The sequence below is a fragment of the Bactrocera latifrons genome, unplaced genomic scaffold (genome assembly GCF_001853355.1).
Source record: "Bactrocera latifrons isolate USDA-ARS-PBARC rearing strain unplaced genomic scaffold, ASM185335v1 scaffold_203, whole genome shotgun sequence".
NCBI classification, from domain to species: Eukaryota; Metazoa; Arthropoda; class Insecta; order Diptera; family Tephritidae; genus Bactrocera; species Bactrocera latifrons.
The window spans coordinates 243,564-259,697 of NW_017535553.1; the positions used below are offsets into that span (position 1 = coordinate 243,564).

Here is a 16,134-nt window from a genome sequence, read left to right on the forward strand (position 1 = left end):
CCGGACTTATTTACATGGCACCTTGATTCATCCCTTTTTGTACCCCCAAATATAGTCAGAGAGACTCCTATCTGGAAGCTGTGTTATTTAGGAGCATCTACCTGGTGCCCAGGTAAGAAGTCTGACCTTGGCTAGTTATCTCATTACTACAATAGGGCGAACAGTTCCTAGCCCGTCTCTGCCTACGTCATGGTAGTGGGCTATACATTAGCTGTTGGCGCCCTCGGCGAGGGATAAGAGGAAATTTTCGTCTATCTTCAAACATTGAGCTGAAAAGAAATACTACTTTTTTAAGCTGAATACGAAAGCCCTTTCACTTCAGTATGGGCACAGCATATGGAGTGTTCATAAAAACCCAAACACGTGTTAGAAATTATCAAAGACGTGTTTGCTCCGCATTATTCGAAATGTTTCGGAAATTGTAACTCGCTCTTCAAAAATACAATAGAAATGAAATAATAACAGAAATAATCGATCCGAATACACTTCATAGCTGAATTTCACCCATTTCATTTACTTTTATTTCGGATTTTTTGCACTTGACAATATTGAAGCGCTTTTACCAGACTGCTTTACACTTTTTCTCATTTTTTCCATTGTACTCGTTCACTTTGAATTGAAAATGTCGAACATGTGTGCGGATTCTCGCATACATTTCCATCGAAGGGGGTTTATGGGCCGCTTACGCTGATAAGCGCCAGCGTGAGTGAGTGATAGGCGAGCAATGGCGCACAACACACAGCACACAATGCAATATTTATTGACGTCCGTTGGGGGTGTGAAAAGAAAGGCTGCTAACCCGTACATAAGCGAGAGAGAATGGCAGAGCAAATAAGAATAGCAATCAAAGCAAGCAACGGACATAGTTGTAAAGCACATTTCACAGCTGTTGCATATTGAAAAGGGTTCAATGACAGTTACACTCCCCTTAAGATGAACGCACACTGATGGGCGGCCAAGCGTTGGGATACAGAAATTTGTACGTGCAATTCCGGGCAGCAGCGCCGGCTTTTGTAAAGCGTGACAGGAAGGTGATAATGGCGATAAGCAAGCTAATACATAGCGCTACTTAAACAAGTGTTGAGGCGCATAAAACGGGCTGCGATACACAAAAAATGCGAAAATTAGTTTGGCATGCCCGACTATCCATTCAGCTTGCAGTCTCACTTAATCCACATAAACAAGGTTGGGACTTGTGTATGTGTAGCTCACTATTCATTATCAATATTTAATTAATTATTTTCTTTTTCTGGAATTTCAATTACAATATGTACTTTATTGTGTATTTAATAGAGTTGTTTCAATTTGCTTCGCATTTAAAAATATCTGTGTTATCAGCACGAAGACTAAGTGAAATGATTTCCCTCAGTTGAGGCGACTAAGTCAGCAGCAATGCCAGCCACACTGTGACAAAAGTTAGCTGATAAGACGCCAGCGCAATAAATACATTTCATATTTCAACTGTCTTAGACAAAAATATTTACTTACATAAAATAAATCTTCAGTAGCAGTTTTATAGCTTAAGGTGTCGCAGGCACTACTCTGTTAACTGTGTGAAACCGAGTCCACGTCCAAACTATTGTGAAAGTGCACGAAGTGAAGACAAGAAATGACGCAGAAGCTAATTATAATTGCCTTTATTTGCTTGCTAAGCGCTGAGGTAAGACTACTTTGTGCAAATATAAAATTATATACACACATACATAAATAAATAAAAATATCTGCTTTCCGTGCCGCAGCTTTACTTCTGCGCCCACATAGCACGCCAGCCGCGTAGCGCCGAGAGCGAGGAAACGGTGGTCACAGAAAGTCCAGTTGAGAACCCAGCGGAGCATCGCTTCATTAGCAGCGCCACACGCGAACAATTCGAACGCGAGGCCTTGAATGAGACCAAAATTTTTCTGAACACCTTATTCCGCTCGCAAATTGTTTATTTTAGCAAGGTAAAGGAATTTCTACCGGCCACAGTGAAGCGCGTAGCGGATATAAATAAGTATATTGAGCGCTTGGAGAAAGCCATTTTGGCGGACTCGGTGCAGGAGAAGGACAAAATGTGGCGTGACACTTTCGTTGAGGCACCTAAAATTTGTATATTTGTTTCTGTATCACTATTTCATAATTTCTTGCTTTTTAGTTCAGCGAAAGTGCTTTTCTACTCAATATTGAGAAGGATACTGGTGTTTCAAATATGCGTTATCTGGAAATCCTTAATGATGCCGGTCTGGAAGAGACCACAAAGAAATTCTTAACCGATGTGACGATATACTTTTGGAAAATGGCAAAAGCGAGCGGCAAAGTAGTGGAATCAACTATTGAGGAACAAATAGAGAAATGGACAAAGGAATGAATTACACAAAATTTGTGAAAATGTATGTGAAGAAGTCTGAAACTAAACACTTTGTTGATCGAAGTACAAAAAATCAAAAATATATTTTAGAAATATCCATTTATAGCGTTAAACTAATATTCCCTAGCATTTTGCCCGTATCTTCTCTTACGGTTGATAAAAATTAAAAATTTCTGAAAAAAAGTAGAGTTTTACTAAAAAACTTGATCTTTCGATTTATTATCAGACTGATGAGTCATTGTATGGAGAGCTATATACGTAGTGTGTCTTTTAGGTTTTGGCAACCCTAGTGTTGCATTATGTCTACTCACAAATCTATCATAAACTATGATATTTCTTACGTTGTACGTACTGAGAAAATTTTGACATACGAGTAGTCTACAGTTACTTAAAATATTCATCTCGGCATTTCATCATTACAAAAATAATTTTTTAAAACTTTCTTCAAAATCTTTGTAGATTAACACTTTTGAAAATTTTTTTCACTTGCACAAAAAACGCATTGTGACAGATGATGAATCGTAGATTTACTTGTATAGGCATGAGCCCGAAGGTAAACAGCAGTCGACTGTATGTTGTTCGAGCAAAAAGCACCTTCCACTGAAAACACAATAAGTTGATTTTCGGTGATTAATATCCAATACTTCTGCAGCCGCCCTACTGCCCAGATGTGGCCTCCGCACTTTTTTCCTTGCCTTAAAAGGCCGATGAAAGGCAAGCATTTTGAGACGACAGAGCGGATATCTCAAGGCTATTCCGGATAATACCTGCCGTTACACCTGCAATGCTTGGAAGCCTATTTTGAAAGTTTTTGAAGAATAGTAACGATTGCTTCAAAAGAATTCTTTTAATTTCCGGACAAACCCTGTACTCTACTATAACAGAATAACTAAGCAATATTTATCCACACACGATATAATATCTGCATGTTTAGATATGCTCCTTTAACGCCTTCTTGTTCTGAGGTATCCGCAGCGCAATGGTTAGTGCGACTGACTGCCACGCGAGCACACCCAGGTTCAACGCTTGAATCAAGGATAATGTGTTTGGAGAGAAACCATAGCCAAGGTTTCTTTGACAGGAGGCTCAGAAACAGATTAAAAACTGGCTGTCTGGCTTACATGACAAAGAAATTTAGGAGCATAGTGCCAAACAAGCTCGTAAAATGCTCACAATTGAACGTCGGAGTTGTGAACACGAGTGCGAACGAATCTGAATCACGGTTGTAATTACTAGTTAAGCTTAAAAATAGATTAAAAAGATTATGGCAAAAACGAAAAAGGAAGTAAAAAATAATATATTAATATGTCAATATTTTTTATCGCAAAAGACCAAAACCGGTCTATGCGTGGCTCATTGCTCTTCCAGACTTAACCTAATTTAATCCGTAAATCTTTAATTTTAATTAAATCATTCAAAATTTAAAAAACCTTTCTAGTATTTATATAATCAAATTTGTAATGCATTTAAACAAAATATTTCTCTCCACAAATTAACATGCCCCAAAGTAGTATGAACCCACACGCGACCAGACAACAGATAGCGTTGAAAGATTGTGGCGACTTGAATTTGGTACGCTAACCAACTACACGACCAAATAACTTTTTGTGGTAATAGAAAATCCCGAATATGAATGAAGCGAATTGAAATGGCGCCGGTGAAGTGGCACTTCACTGCCGCGCCAACGTCGGTCTTCCATGCCACAAGCCAGAGGTTATATTATATAATATCCAGATATATTCAAACATACATAGATATGCTGTCCACATATGCACACGAATGCATAAAATACACAAATAACGGAGCATAGTTCGCGTCGAGTTCGTACAAATATGACTACTGTTTCGGTAGGTAAGTGCCCTGTGCACAGCGGTAGGTACGGTTCAATTAATGTAATTGAAGTTTCTAAATTTTTGTTTAGCTGTTGGACGTACGCTTTCGACATTATTTAAATGAAAAAGTTGTAGTAATGTTTTTCATGTTGATTATTTTGATTATAAAAAAAACCGAAAGTAGGAAGCTGAATAGGGAGACGATAATAATTTTCTAGGCAAATTTACGATCTATCTTCATCTACGATGGAAATAATATTAAATTAGACAATATACCATAGAGGTTGTATTTCGTAATCGGAAGTTCTCGTATAGCTCTAAAATTTCAATTTTAGGGGCTTCGATTTTGGAATTGAAAATGATTTTACAATCAGAGTTGTCATGAATGTCAAGCATCGAGGAGAGAATGAGGAAGCCGTCAGTTGTTTTATGTTGTTGTAGAAAAACGATTGGAGTAAGGTGGGTCCTCTCAACAAAATTAGTGTTCTGGTTCTATGAAACCGCAGCCAATATTGTTTTACGGGGTCGTTATCTGGTGGAAGGTGCTCAAAAAAAACTACCAGCGGAAGAGCGAGATGCAGTCATGTTGTTTTTTTTCGTCGTTTCGTGGCCTGTGCCAGACCAAAATTGAAGTATTTCGATGGTAACACTTTTGGAGAACCTATCGTAATGGCTGGAATTAATATAAAGCGACTTTATAAATTTATGGTAAGCTCGAAAAGTTTCGTTGATTTCTTAGGCGGTGCAATTTAAAGAGGTTTTGGGTAACATAAAGGACAAAAGTTTGATTGGTTTTGGACCCATCCTACGACCTAACCTAACGTGACTCTTTATTAAAACTGCATTCGATTCAGTCATCGCCAATAAAATTTGTACAGTTTCCATTTCCACAACGATGGTTCGATCTGGTGTAGAGGTGGTCGAAGATGCCCCACGCTCCGGAATGCCTGTCGTCGAAAATTGCGATAAAATCGCTGAATTGGTCGAAAGAGACCGGCATAGTAGTTGTCGTAGCATCGGTCAAGAGCTGGGCATAAGTCATCAAAAAAATTTTATGAACAATTGAAAATTCAATAAAAATACCGCAAGACTTTTTTAACAACCTAATATATTGTCATTCGGCAGATTGAGATTTTTTCTGAGGTAAGTACTCTTACTCTGATTTGTAGTGAAATGAAGACAACTTCGCGGACAACTGCGATTGTCAGCTGTCCTGTCTTAAAGCTCAAACACGATAAAGGTTATAGGGAGCTCTGTGATTATGCCTCACACAAATTCAAAGCCAGCCTTGTTACTCTGCAGATTCAAGTGCGTGAAAACACAAGCATTTTCGGTATTCAATATAATTTTATAAAGTCTTAAATATCGAAATAATATTATGGGTTCCAGGGATCCCTTGCACATAGCTTTTAAGTTTTTATATATGTAGGTTTACGAGCGTAAGGTTGTCATATTCGTAAAATTTAGCTGCGGCATTGACTTTGAATGCCAAAAATAAAGGTCCTGTTGCACTGCCAAAATCTTAAACACACGTTTCGTTGTTGTCATAAAAGGTTTGTTGTTGTCAATATAATTATCCGTTATTTCGTTTCCTTCTCCTTTCTTGCATGTTGAAATGCTAAGACCCAGCGCGAACATACACATATTTACAGCATTTTCCGAGCTCCTAGAGCTGGCTTTCATTATTAACGCATTTTTATAGTGTGCTTTAGGTCGTTGCATAAAAGCAGACTACCGAATCCACTGCGTGCTGCAGACTCCATGGCGTGGCGCATATGTGTGTGGTTGGTTGCGGATATTGCAAAAATATTTCATACCAAAATAAGCACACATGAACACATGATATGGCTGGCGCATCTACTTGTAAGTAAACAATTTAGCGCAAGAAAGCGAGTATATTTCCCGGTATTGCGCCATTTTTTCACATAACTACTTGTGAGGCTTACTACAGCGTAAACGAAAAACAATGTGAAATGTGGAAGGAGTCCCACAGCAGCGCTGAAAATTGCGGATTCGACGATGCGGCATATCCTGCGGTCCGCTTGCCGCAGACAAGTCGTGCGAAGACACGCACACAAAGGCTGTTAGATGCCACAGTCTTCAGTCTTCCATTGTGCAAGTGTATGTTTTAAGGTCTCTGACAGTTGCGTGCTTGCTTGGGAGAACCAGCCCAAGCAATACTTCATATACAGTAGCTTATGGGAACTTACACACATTCTTACATGGATTTTTATTTTTCGCGCATAAATTTACTTTACTTCCTCGTTATGCTCTCACCTCCGGCGCCCTTAGTGAAATAAACTTGTAAGAAAGCTGTGTAGAAAGGTAAGCGAAAATACTTTTTTTATGTCGTTGTGTGTGCTCTTCCCTGGCATATTTTAATATTCGGTTGCCAAAAACAGTAAAGGACTGCAAATTACGCATCATTCTTTGTTTATTTTAGCGATTAGTTCTCATTCTCCAGATCGGAGCTGAAAGTGTGAGTTGTGGTTATACAATGTGCCAATACAAGAGACAAACTCTGCGTTTATGTCTGGTGTAAAGCAGCATGCCAAAATTGTGTGGCGAAAAGCGTAAGTTTTGTCAGGCTGAAACAAGTTACTTAGTTAAGAGTCCTTTGAAATATAATAAAAGGTTTATCAACAAGAACGACGTGATGTTAAAACAAAATAAAATACTCAAAATGGGTTCTTTTTTTTTGTTATGCAGGTATATTTATGATCCCGCAAAACTAATACGGCTGTGTAAACTGACGTTGAGAAATACCAAAAGCAGAATCAGAATCGGTAAAACCCTCTCCAAGCCGTTCGCTACCAAACGAGGTTTCAGACAAGGCGACTCCCTATCGTGCGATTTCTTCAGTCTGCTGTTGGAGAAAATAATTCTAGTTGCAGAATTTAATCGAGCAGGTACAATCTGGTATAACAGTGTACAGCTGCTGGCGTACGCTGATGATATTGATRTCATTGGCCTCAACACCCCCGCCGTTAGTGCTGCTTTCCCCAGAAAGGACAAGGAAGCAAAACAAATCCTGTCATCTGAAAAATAGTCTTCGCACTCGGGACAACGCTGCCAGGGCACTACTGACAGTCATAACTTCGAAGTTGTAGATAATTTCGTCTACCTTGGAACCAGCAGTAACAGCAACAATAATGTCAGCATCGAAATATAACGCAGAATAACTCTTGCCAACAAGTGCTACTTCGGACTTAGTAGGCAATTGAAAAGAAAAGTCCTCTCTCGACGAACAAAAACCAAACACTCATTATTCCCATCCTGCTATGTGGTGCAGAGGCATGGACGAATACCTGAAGAGAATTTTACGAATTTTCGAGAGAAAGGTTCTGGGAAAGATTTATGGTCTTTGGTCGCTTCCGATAAAACGATGAGTTGTATGAAATATACGACGACATTGACATAGTTCAGCGAATTGAGAGACAGCGGCTATGCTGGCTAAGTCATGTCGTCCGTATGGATGAAAACACTCCAGATCTGAAAGTGTTCGACCCAATAACCACAGCTGTTGTTACCTCCTCTATAACGTCGTAAGAGTGAGAAGCTGTAGTAAGGACTAAATTGATTTTAGCGCTGCATGATTTGCTGTGTAAGTGTGACTAGCTTTTTTTTTAACTCATTGATGGTCATTATGAATTGGTGTAAATTTATGATGTCCTTTGCAAATTAGTTGGTTAATAGTAAATAAATCAATATTCCACAAACACGTAGGGTTAAGCTAAAATTGCCTGTCATTATGCTTTAATTACAATGTATTTGAAGTATTTTGTTAAAAATCATTAACTTCACAAAGACATGTCAGCAACATGCCTCGTATAGCCGAACCACATCATACACCTAACCCTATAAACGGGCCAGCATGCCGCGCTGTCTGACCAATACAAAAGGGTTGCCATACAGACAATTGTATTAGAAAAATTCCAGCTGGCACCCAAAATTTAATGTTAATCGATTTCACCCTACTTAAACTGAGACAATCTACAACCTGTGCCAGAAAGAATGCATGGCCAAACGAAGCAACCCAGTAAGCAAATTCTTCGTAGAAAAGGTAGAAAGGAAAACTACCATGTGATAGATAATATCAAGCTAAAAGCAGTGCTACGTAAAGTGCGGCTGTAAGGCATACGAACAGATTCAGCGTACGAACTGCGGCACACAGACGCTTCCCTGTCAACCCTCAACCGCTTACGTATCAAAGCCGCAGCTGACAGCTGCCAAATAAAGCTTTACAAAATACTTATTTGTATTTGTTTACAGGCATTGTTAGCTTTCATGCTCGGCGTGTGTGCAAATGTTGAAAACTGATTTCTCATTCAGGTAGGCGAGGCGAAAGGACGCCAACAAACAAACCACATCCTCAGTAAGCATACACATAACTGTAAATATATAGAGAGATATATGCATATATGCGACCGACCGTAATTTGTACAGTTTTACGGATTAAATTATTGTCAACCAGGGAGTTGATTTGTTATAAGTTTTACTCAAATTGATTGCATGAATTGAGTGACCCAGCCGAAAGGACAAGCTGTGGAAAGGATCCATAGGATCCCACCTATCTCCCCATATCATCGAAGCTTTGAATTACAATGTGACATTTGCGTACAAATGCTGAATACCTTTTCAAATAATGCCTTTGGCATTAAAAAGTTGAAACCCATTGTCTCTAGATAGTGTGTGTATGTGTAGTCAGGTTGAAAGACGTATTTAGTACGATGTCAAAGAGCAATGAATTGTGCCGTATTATCCCTTTTATGGCATGCCACAAATTTGTGTAGTTTATGGCTTAGGATCTTTTTGCGGAAGCATCTGAATAGTTGCGCCACGTTGCTTTGATTAGAAAGTAATTTGAAAAGAAGAATGGAAATCGCAATCGTAAATGAAATTTGGGTTTTAGAAAAGAAATTTTATTGAAGAAAGATATTTGACGTAAAATTTTCTTTTCACTTTTGTGAAAGTGAATCTAGAGTTTATGAATGAAGCAACACCGAAGTATGTAGAAGTGCTTCGTTTACTTACTATTAAATAATGTGTGGATACAAAAAAATTTGTGGAAAAAACTTTGCATTTATAATTTCGCCATTTTTATATCCTGAACAGGATATATATTATATATACATATATAAAGAGCAGAAGGAAGTGTCGGAGACGCTGAGTTTTGGTTATAAAATGGTTATATATAACATGAAATTTGGCCTGGAATATTGTTCAAAGTAGCGCTATGATATATATTGTTCAGACCAGAGCACTATAACACATAACTGTCATGCACACTCCTCACTGAAATCATTGCCCAAGGCAACGTTATGATCTTTGAGCACATTTTTATAACATTTTATGCTATAAAAAATGCTCTTGTGAAGGGCTTTGATGCAACTAGTAGATATTAAAATATTACCGTGAAGTCGAATAAGAAGCGCAAAAACGTGGTCATTAGTGGCGAGAAATTAAAAATGAGCTTCTAACTTGTATCTTGGGCGCTGGTAAATAGAACTCGCCAGATCTAAAAATAGCACATGGTTATTAATTATACGCAAATAAATGTTAATTCTCTTATCTTTCCAACAATTGCGTTATGCTCGTGCACTTGTCACCGTTTGAGTAAATATTTTTGGATATTTGCATTTATATTTTGGTAGCTGTATCATCACTGGTTCAAACTGGCCTGGGGGTTTTTCGTTTATACTTAATTTCATATATTAAAATAGTTATTCTTTAACAGTGTTTCTAAGTGGGCACTTGGTCTATTATTTGCCAATGTGTATGCTGCAGTGTCATCTGCCAAAACACTTGCTGCTACTGTGATACTTTTTATTTGTTTTGGTTTTTAACTTCTGTTCTTTTGTTTGCTATTCAAACTCCAAAACATGACTCCAACATTTGTGACACTTTTACAACACACAGCAAGTTTTATTTGCACTTTTTTCCACCCAACAAAAGACTACGTCACAAACCAAATATCATTCTATATACTTGATGACATATGCAAATCTACATCTGTCCACCAAAACCCGAGCGTATTTATCTTTTCACCGGCTTTGTGATGAAATGCGATATGTGTTTAAGATACAATTAAGATAGCATTCCAAATGCGTAGAAGCCGTTTTTCGCATATAAAAGTGTAAGATTATTTGACAATTTCGTTGTTAGCCGCTAGAGTTCGTCGCCGCCAGTGATAGAGTGTGAAAACGTAATGTATAGGAAAGTGAGAGAGTCATACAAAAGTTAAGTGCGCCGCGGGTAGTGATCCTGTGCGAAGAGGATACAAAAATCAATTGAAATTTATACTTGTTTTGTGAATACTGCGAATTTTAAAAGAGTCTGCCGAAACTCGCTTTTTTTTTTGTTTTGAAAAACTAATTATATAAGGATCCCAACAAAATGCTGTTCAACTTGTGCAAGAGTTCAGAGGGCGTTTTCAACAGCGTCTACCGCATGCAATTATTCGCGGCGGCAAGTGGTAAGTTCTGAGGTGGAAAGGGCAAAAGTGATATCCTCTGAAAAGTATACACCTTCCTTCTCGAAGTTGACAGAATCCAGAAGCAATAAAATCAGGCAATCGCTTCACCGAATTTTCTATATACAGTTACTGACAATAGAATTGAAACAGACTGAATTCGGTATTGAAAACCACGCTCCTTGAATTTTTCCACATAAATCCCCTTTATATCGCGGTTTAGTCTGTACTTTTCCTTTACAATCTTCTTCAGATTTTCTATAGATTTTAAATCCGGTGATTGCGCTGGTCAAATCATAACATCGATTCCTTGATAGTAGCTAAGTCTTTGGGTCATTGGAACTGCCAAATTAAAGGCATGCTCCATTCAATATAAGGAAACATTACACCTTCTGAATTTCTGAGATAGTTTCCATGATTAGTCCATGATTTCCCGTATCCAAAATAAATGACCACCTTCGTACTTGGAAAGATATGTTATTACCTGATCCGTGTTTGACATGACATTTTTTGTCGTATATTGGTCATTATTTTCAGCATTCTTCGGACATCGAACCCAAACTTTTCCATCGCAGCCGCACTCTTTGCATTGTCTTCACCGTTCCAATTAGTATGCACCAAAGGAAAAGCAATCCGATTGTTCCGCTCTCGTTTTTGGCAACATTTGAACTTTCCGAGAGAACATTTTGAAGATATTATCTACAAATTCCTACACCCAATTCTTTTTGGGTAGCAACAGAGGACTTCAAAAGATCGCGTTTTGATAACAGCTCTTTGTAATTGTTAATCCGAGACGTCGTTTTCAGGGCTATCCCCTCATTTCGCAGTCTTTTGGAGGCTTCAGGGCAATAAACTGAAATTTTTGAGGCCTTTTTATAATTTTTGCAATTTTTCTTTGGTATACGTATAATTGTTATTTTTCGTTAAGCTCTTTACGAGCTTATGCTTTGACGCTGGTCAGTTTTTTTTTTTTACAAATAATACTCAATTATGACATTTCTTCAACTTCATCGAATCTCAAAGTTCTTCAGTTATGTTATCAAGAATCTCTTTTGGCGACCTCTATTCCATTTCGAGTTTACAAAAGATTCAGGTTTTCTGAAAGGAGTCTATTATTGCCACGCTTCATAACCAACATGAGTTGAGTCATCCATAAGAGAAATTAATATCCTCTTCTATCTCTCTGTGGCCTCCACGGGGATCTTCCAACACTGTTTTTTAAGTTTTTCTATGTTACCATCATGAACAGAGTTGGATGGACGATTCGCACTCAAATACTTGCGTTCATAATAAAGTATTAGTACGATGCCGTACCCCTTATTCTACAGGAACCCTAAAATTTCGGTCTTTTTCTTTGGTAATCATAGCTTCACAAACTTTTTGTGTCGTAAATAGATGGCTGCAACATTGATATACTAGAGATATCGATACTTTTTCTTCTTCTTTACTGGTGTAGACACTGCTTACGTGGTTATAGCCGAGTTAAAAACAGCGCGCCAGTCAAGTAAAAGTCTTCGTATATCTTATACAGCTCATCGTTTCATCGAATGCGGTATTCGCCGTGGCCAATGTGCAAGGATCGTAAATCTTTCACAGAACCTTTCTCTCGAAAACTCGTAAAGTCGATTCATCAGATGTTGTCATTGACCATGCCTCTGGGCCATATAGCATTCTACCTTCGGGTAGTAGTTGTAGTCAAAGTCTAGTTATAAGATGGTATACAAAAAAATATACAAACTTAATTCAGGTTGTTTTTTCATTATTATTATGCGTTACTTTAATTTTTCTTCCCATTTAGTAACCATCATAACATTTTGCAATGGCATCGCCATTGGCTGGTTCGCTCCCATGCTGGCTAAATTGCAATCGCCCACCGAAAGTCCGGTTGACTTTGTCGCTACGGTAGAGCAAGGTTCATGGATCGGTTCACTGCTTTGTATCGGTGGCCTTACGGGAAATTTGCTCTTTGGTGTGCTGATGGACGCCATTAGTCGTAAGGCCTGCATTTATCTACTCGCAGTACCGCATATAGTAAGTGTTCAACATTGGTATAGCCGCCTTCTAAATTATAGTTAATTTAATTATTTGTAATCTATAGCTATCCTGGATATTAATTTATGTGGCGCCATCTATTGAATATCTGTATGCTGCACGTTTTGCTTCCGGTATGACCGGTGGCGGCAATTGGGTTGTGGTACCGATTTTTATCGGCGAAATCGCAGATCCAATGTGAGTTGCACCAATCCTTGTGTCCCATGTCTCTTTGTATATATTTTCTTTTATTTAATTCATAACATAGTATTCGCGGTCGTCTCACCTCACTGTTTACGCTCGCCCTCAACGCGGGCATGTTGGTTGGTTATATCTTCTCCTCATACGTACCATATCACATTATACCGATGGCGGTCATATTGTTGCCTGTACTCTATCTGGTAATCGCAATCTACTTCCCCGAAACACCCTCGTATTTGCTGCGTTGTGAAAGGGAGGAGGAAGCAGAGAAATCGTTGAAATTTTACTTGAATAACAAAACTTTGACTAAACTTGAGCTCGAACAGTTCAATATTAAATATGCGGAATTGAAAAGCGCCATGAAACAACAAAGAGCACAAGCGGATGCGGTCACACTGCGCGATTTCTGTAAGTTTACATCATTATGCAATACTTAAATTTTGGGACAATTTAGTTACGCAGACTTATATTTCGACTTTTAGTCACGAAGCGTTCCCTACGCGCCTTTTGTATCGCCAGTTCAGTCGTTTTCATTAACATCGCGACTGGCAGCTTCGCATTACTTAACTACATGTCTACGATTTTTGTAGCTGTTAAAACCGAAATCCACCCTGACACGAACACAGTTCTGATCGGTGTGGTTCAAATTCTCGGCGCCTATATTGCCATGATTGTGGTCGATCGCTTTGGGCGCAAAGTATTACTTCTCGTTTCGACAGCTTCCACAGGCATTTGCTTGGCAGCTTTCGGTACGTACGCATTCTTAGTGGATGAAACAAACGTGGATCTGACAGCATATAGCTCATGGCTGCCACTTGTACTCATGGCGCTGATTATACTATCAGCGAATGTGGGTCTTATACCAGTGGCTGCCGTTATCATCGTCGAGATTTTGCCGACAAAGGTAATAAGGCATCGTATAGTTTCGAAATGTATATGGATTTTCTATCTCTGCAGATTCGCGCAAAGGGTGTATCGTTTTGTGTCGCATTAATGAGTGTCTTCGCTTTTACTTTGTTGAAAGTGTTCCCTCCATGTATGGAAGCTTTTGGTTTGGCAACGACCATTTGGGCTTGTGCGGCATTCGCTGCTTTGGGTCTAATATATATAGCAATATTTGTGCCTGAGACGAAAGGCAAGTCTATGGACGTAGACGAAGACCAATATTAGAGTTCGCTGCCGATTGGTTTCCCAAAATAGCAAGTCAAAAGGGGGCATACATACACAAAATTCGACTACAGCAAGTGAGTGTTATCAGCTTATCACATCATATCTGTAGAAATACACAAGATAATTGTGGAAACTTTTGACAAGATATTGCATAATTTTGTGTATTTAAACCCAACATGACTTGTTTCTTCTTAATGTGATATTATTAGATTTAATGTTCAGGATTTTTTTAACTTTATGTAGGATAATACAAATTAAAATAATAATAATTACTGAGAACTGTGCCGCAGAACTTTCAGATTTTATTATACAAGTATACAGTTCGTTTGAATCTTTTGAGGACTGCCACGTAAAATGTGGCGTTGGCGGCATACCCAGAAGGAACACATTCGTGGTGGACAATGCTTTTGATGTCAAAAAAGACAATAAGCATCGTTTCAACTTTGGATTTGCTCATTGCTTCGGTCTTCATCAACGATCTCTCCTCGGCCCTCCAAAAAAGCCCTGGTGCAACCGAAACACACCACTTCTTGCTAAAGCAACATTTGGGTAAGCCTGCTTGATCATACTCGTATCAAACATCTGTGTCGCAGATTAGCCGAGTTTCACACAGAATTTAATCGCGTAACTCTGCTTTAACGAACGCTGCATATTCGGCTTGCACCACTCACAGAAACACGTCGCGCGAAAATGTTTGTTTAGACTCTCTAGGTGCTCGGAAACAACTGACCAGCCGCTCATTCGCTAATTAGGGACGCCTTGACATGCACGGAAGTCAATTAAAACTGGAATGGAGGGAGAAACGAGCCGAAACCAAAAAAACCAGGCCAAAATCTTGGTTCTTTTTCGATACTTGTGGTTGGGAGCATCAAGAATTTATTCCGGAGGAACGGACAGACGGTCAATAAAGAGTTCTATTTGACCGTATTGAGGCGTTGGCTAAGAACATCCGTCGAAAACAGCCGGAATTGTGGGAGGACAATTCATAGATTTTACACGATGATAATGCGCCATCACAGCGAGCAACAATTGTGACGGAATTTAAAGCTAAAAACCCAATAAATACCGTCGATCATTCACCACATTCACCAGATTGGAATGCAAGTGATTTTTTTCTTGTTCCTCGAACTGAAATTTCTGCTGCGTGGAACTTGAATCCAAAAGCTTTCCTCGACTCAACGAAGAAAGGAACAACTAGCAAGAACAAGTCAAGAGTCCTACTCGAAAATAAATCAAATATACAAGCATATATGTACATACGTAGATATGTTTTCCTCTTTAGGCAGTGAACTTTGACATAACTTTAGCCATTAACTCCAGGCCATTAAAAACCTAGATCATACAGATTTACAAAGCATACACTGCGCGTGCCAAATACAGTGTCTAAGTGAAAATGTCTGATGACCCTCAGACCTACCAAATAACGAAGCAACATACACGAACAAAATTCCGACGTACGGAAGTGTACTTGAATGATTTTAAGTGGAAATGTAAACAAAAGGAACTTTTACGAAATTTTGTTGTTTTGTCGGTTTGTTTGCATACATAAATGTATGTAGGGATGTATGTACAGTAGGACAATTGCAATAACTTCAAGTCAGCATTTATAATACTCGCATTGCCATTGTTTTTTGTTGCACTGAAAGTGGAAAGTTTTTCAATTGCACATTGTTGTTGTTGAGCGCAAAGCTAAACCAAGCTCGGAGCCACAAAAAGCGCTTATTTGAGCACGCAGGCCAAAAGGGTTTGAGTGCTTGATTGCGTAAGAATGGCAGCTTAAATGAGTTTCTAGTTAGCGTTCAGGGGCTAGAGTGTAAAAGTACCTACACACGTTCAATAGTTGCTGACTCATTTAACCGTGAACTTCAAATTGAAGTGATCATTGTTGTTATTTGAATGGTTTTGTGCTTTTGTTTGGCGTTTTTTTCAGCAAAACTACATTTGGGCTCAAAATAATATAATATAATATACCATATACGTACATATATAATATATACATATCTATATATCTACTTATAGCATACCTATGTACATATGTACATACATATGTATATGTTGTGCATCTCCATAATTAGTATTAT

At 38.6% G+C, this 16,134-nt stretch overlaps 3 protein-coding genes across 5 annotated transcripts in view; 2 read left to right on the forward strand and 1 right to left on the reverse strand.

Moving 5' to 3' along the window:
- Positions 1-16,134, reverse strand: part of LOC108968122 (centaurin-gamma-1A) — a 262,919-nt gene that overhangs the window by 199,476 nt on the left and 47,309 nt on the right. The gene's annotated exons all lie outside the window — the stretch shown is intronic.
- On the forward strand, positions 1,323-2,448 carry LOC108968129. Its single transcript, XM_018931924.1, has 3 exons — positions 1,323-1,660; positions 1,740-2,075; positions 2,135-2,448. Exons 1-3 carry the CDS (start codon positions 1,610-1,612, stop codon positions 2,345-2,347), a joined length of 600 nt encoding a protein of 199 aa, XP_018787469.1. The 5' UTR covers positions 1,323-1,609; the 3' UTR covers positions 2,348-2,448.
- On the forward strand, positions 10,352-14,369 carry LOC108968123 (facilitated trehalose transporter Tret1-like). Its single transcript, XM_018931916.1, has 6 exons — positions 10,352-10,654; positions 12,450-12,682; positions 12,750-12,880; positions 12,951-13,291; positions 13,366-13,787; positions 13,841-14,369. Exons 1-6 carry the CDS (start codon positions 10,576-10,578, stop codon positions 14,051-14,053), a joined length of 1,419 nt encoding a protein of 472 aa, XP_018787461.1. The 5' UTR covers positions 10,352-10,575; the 3' UTR covers positions 14,054-14,369.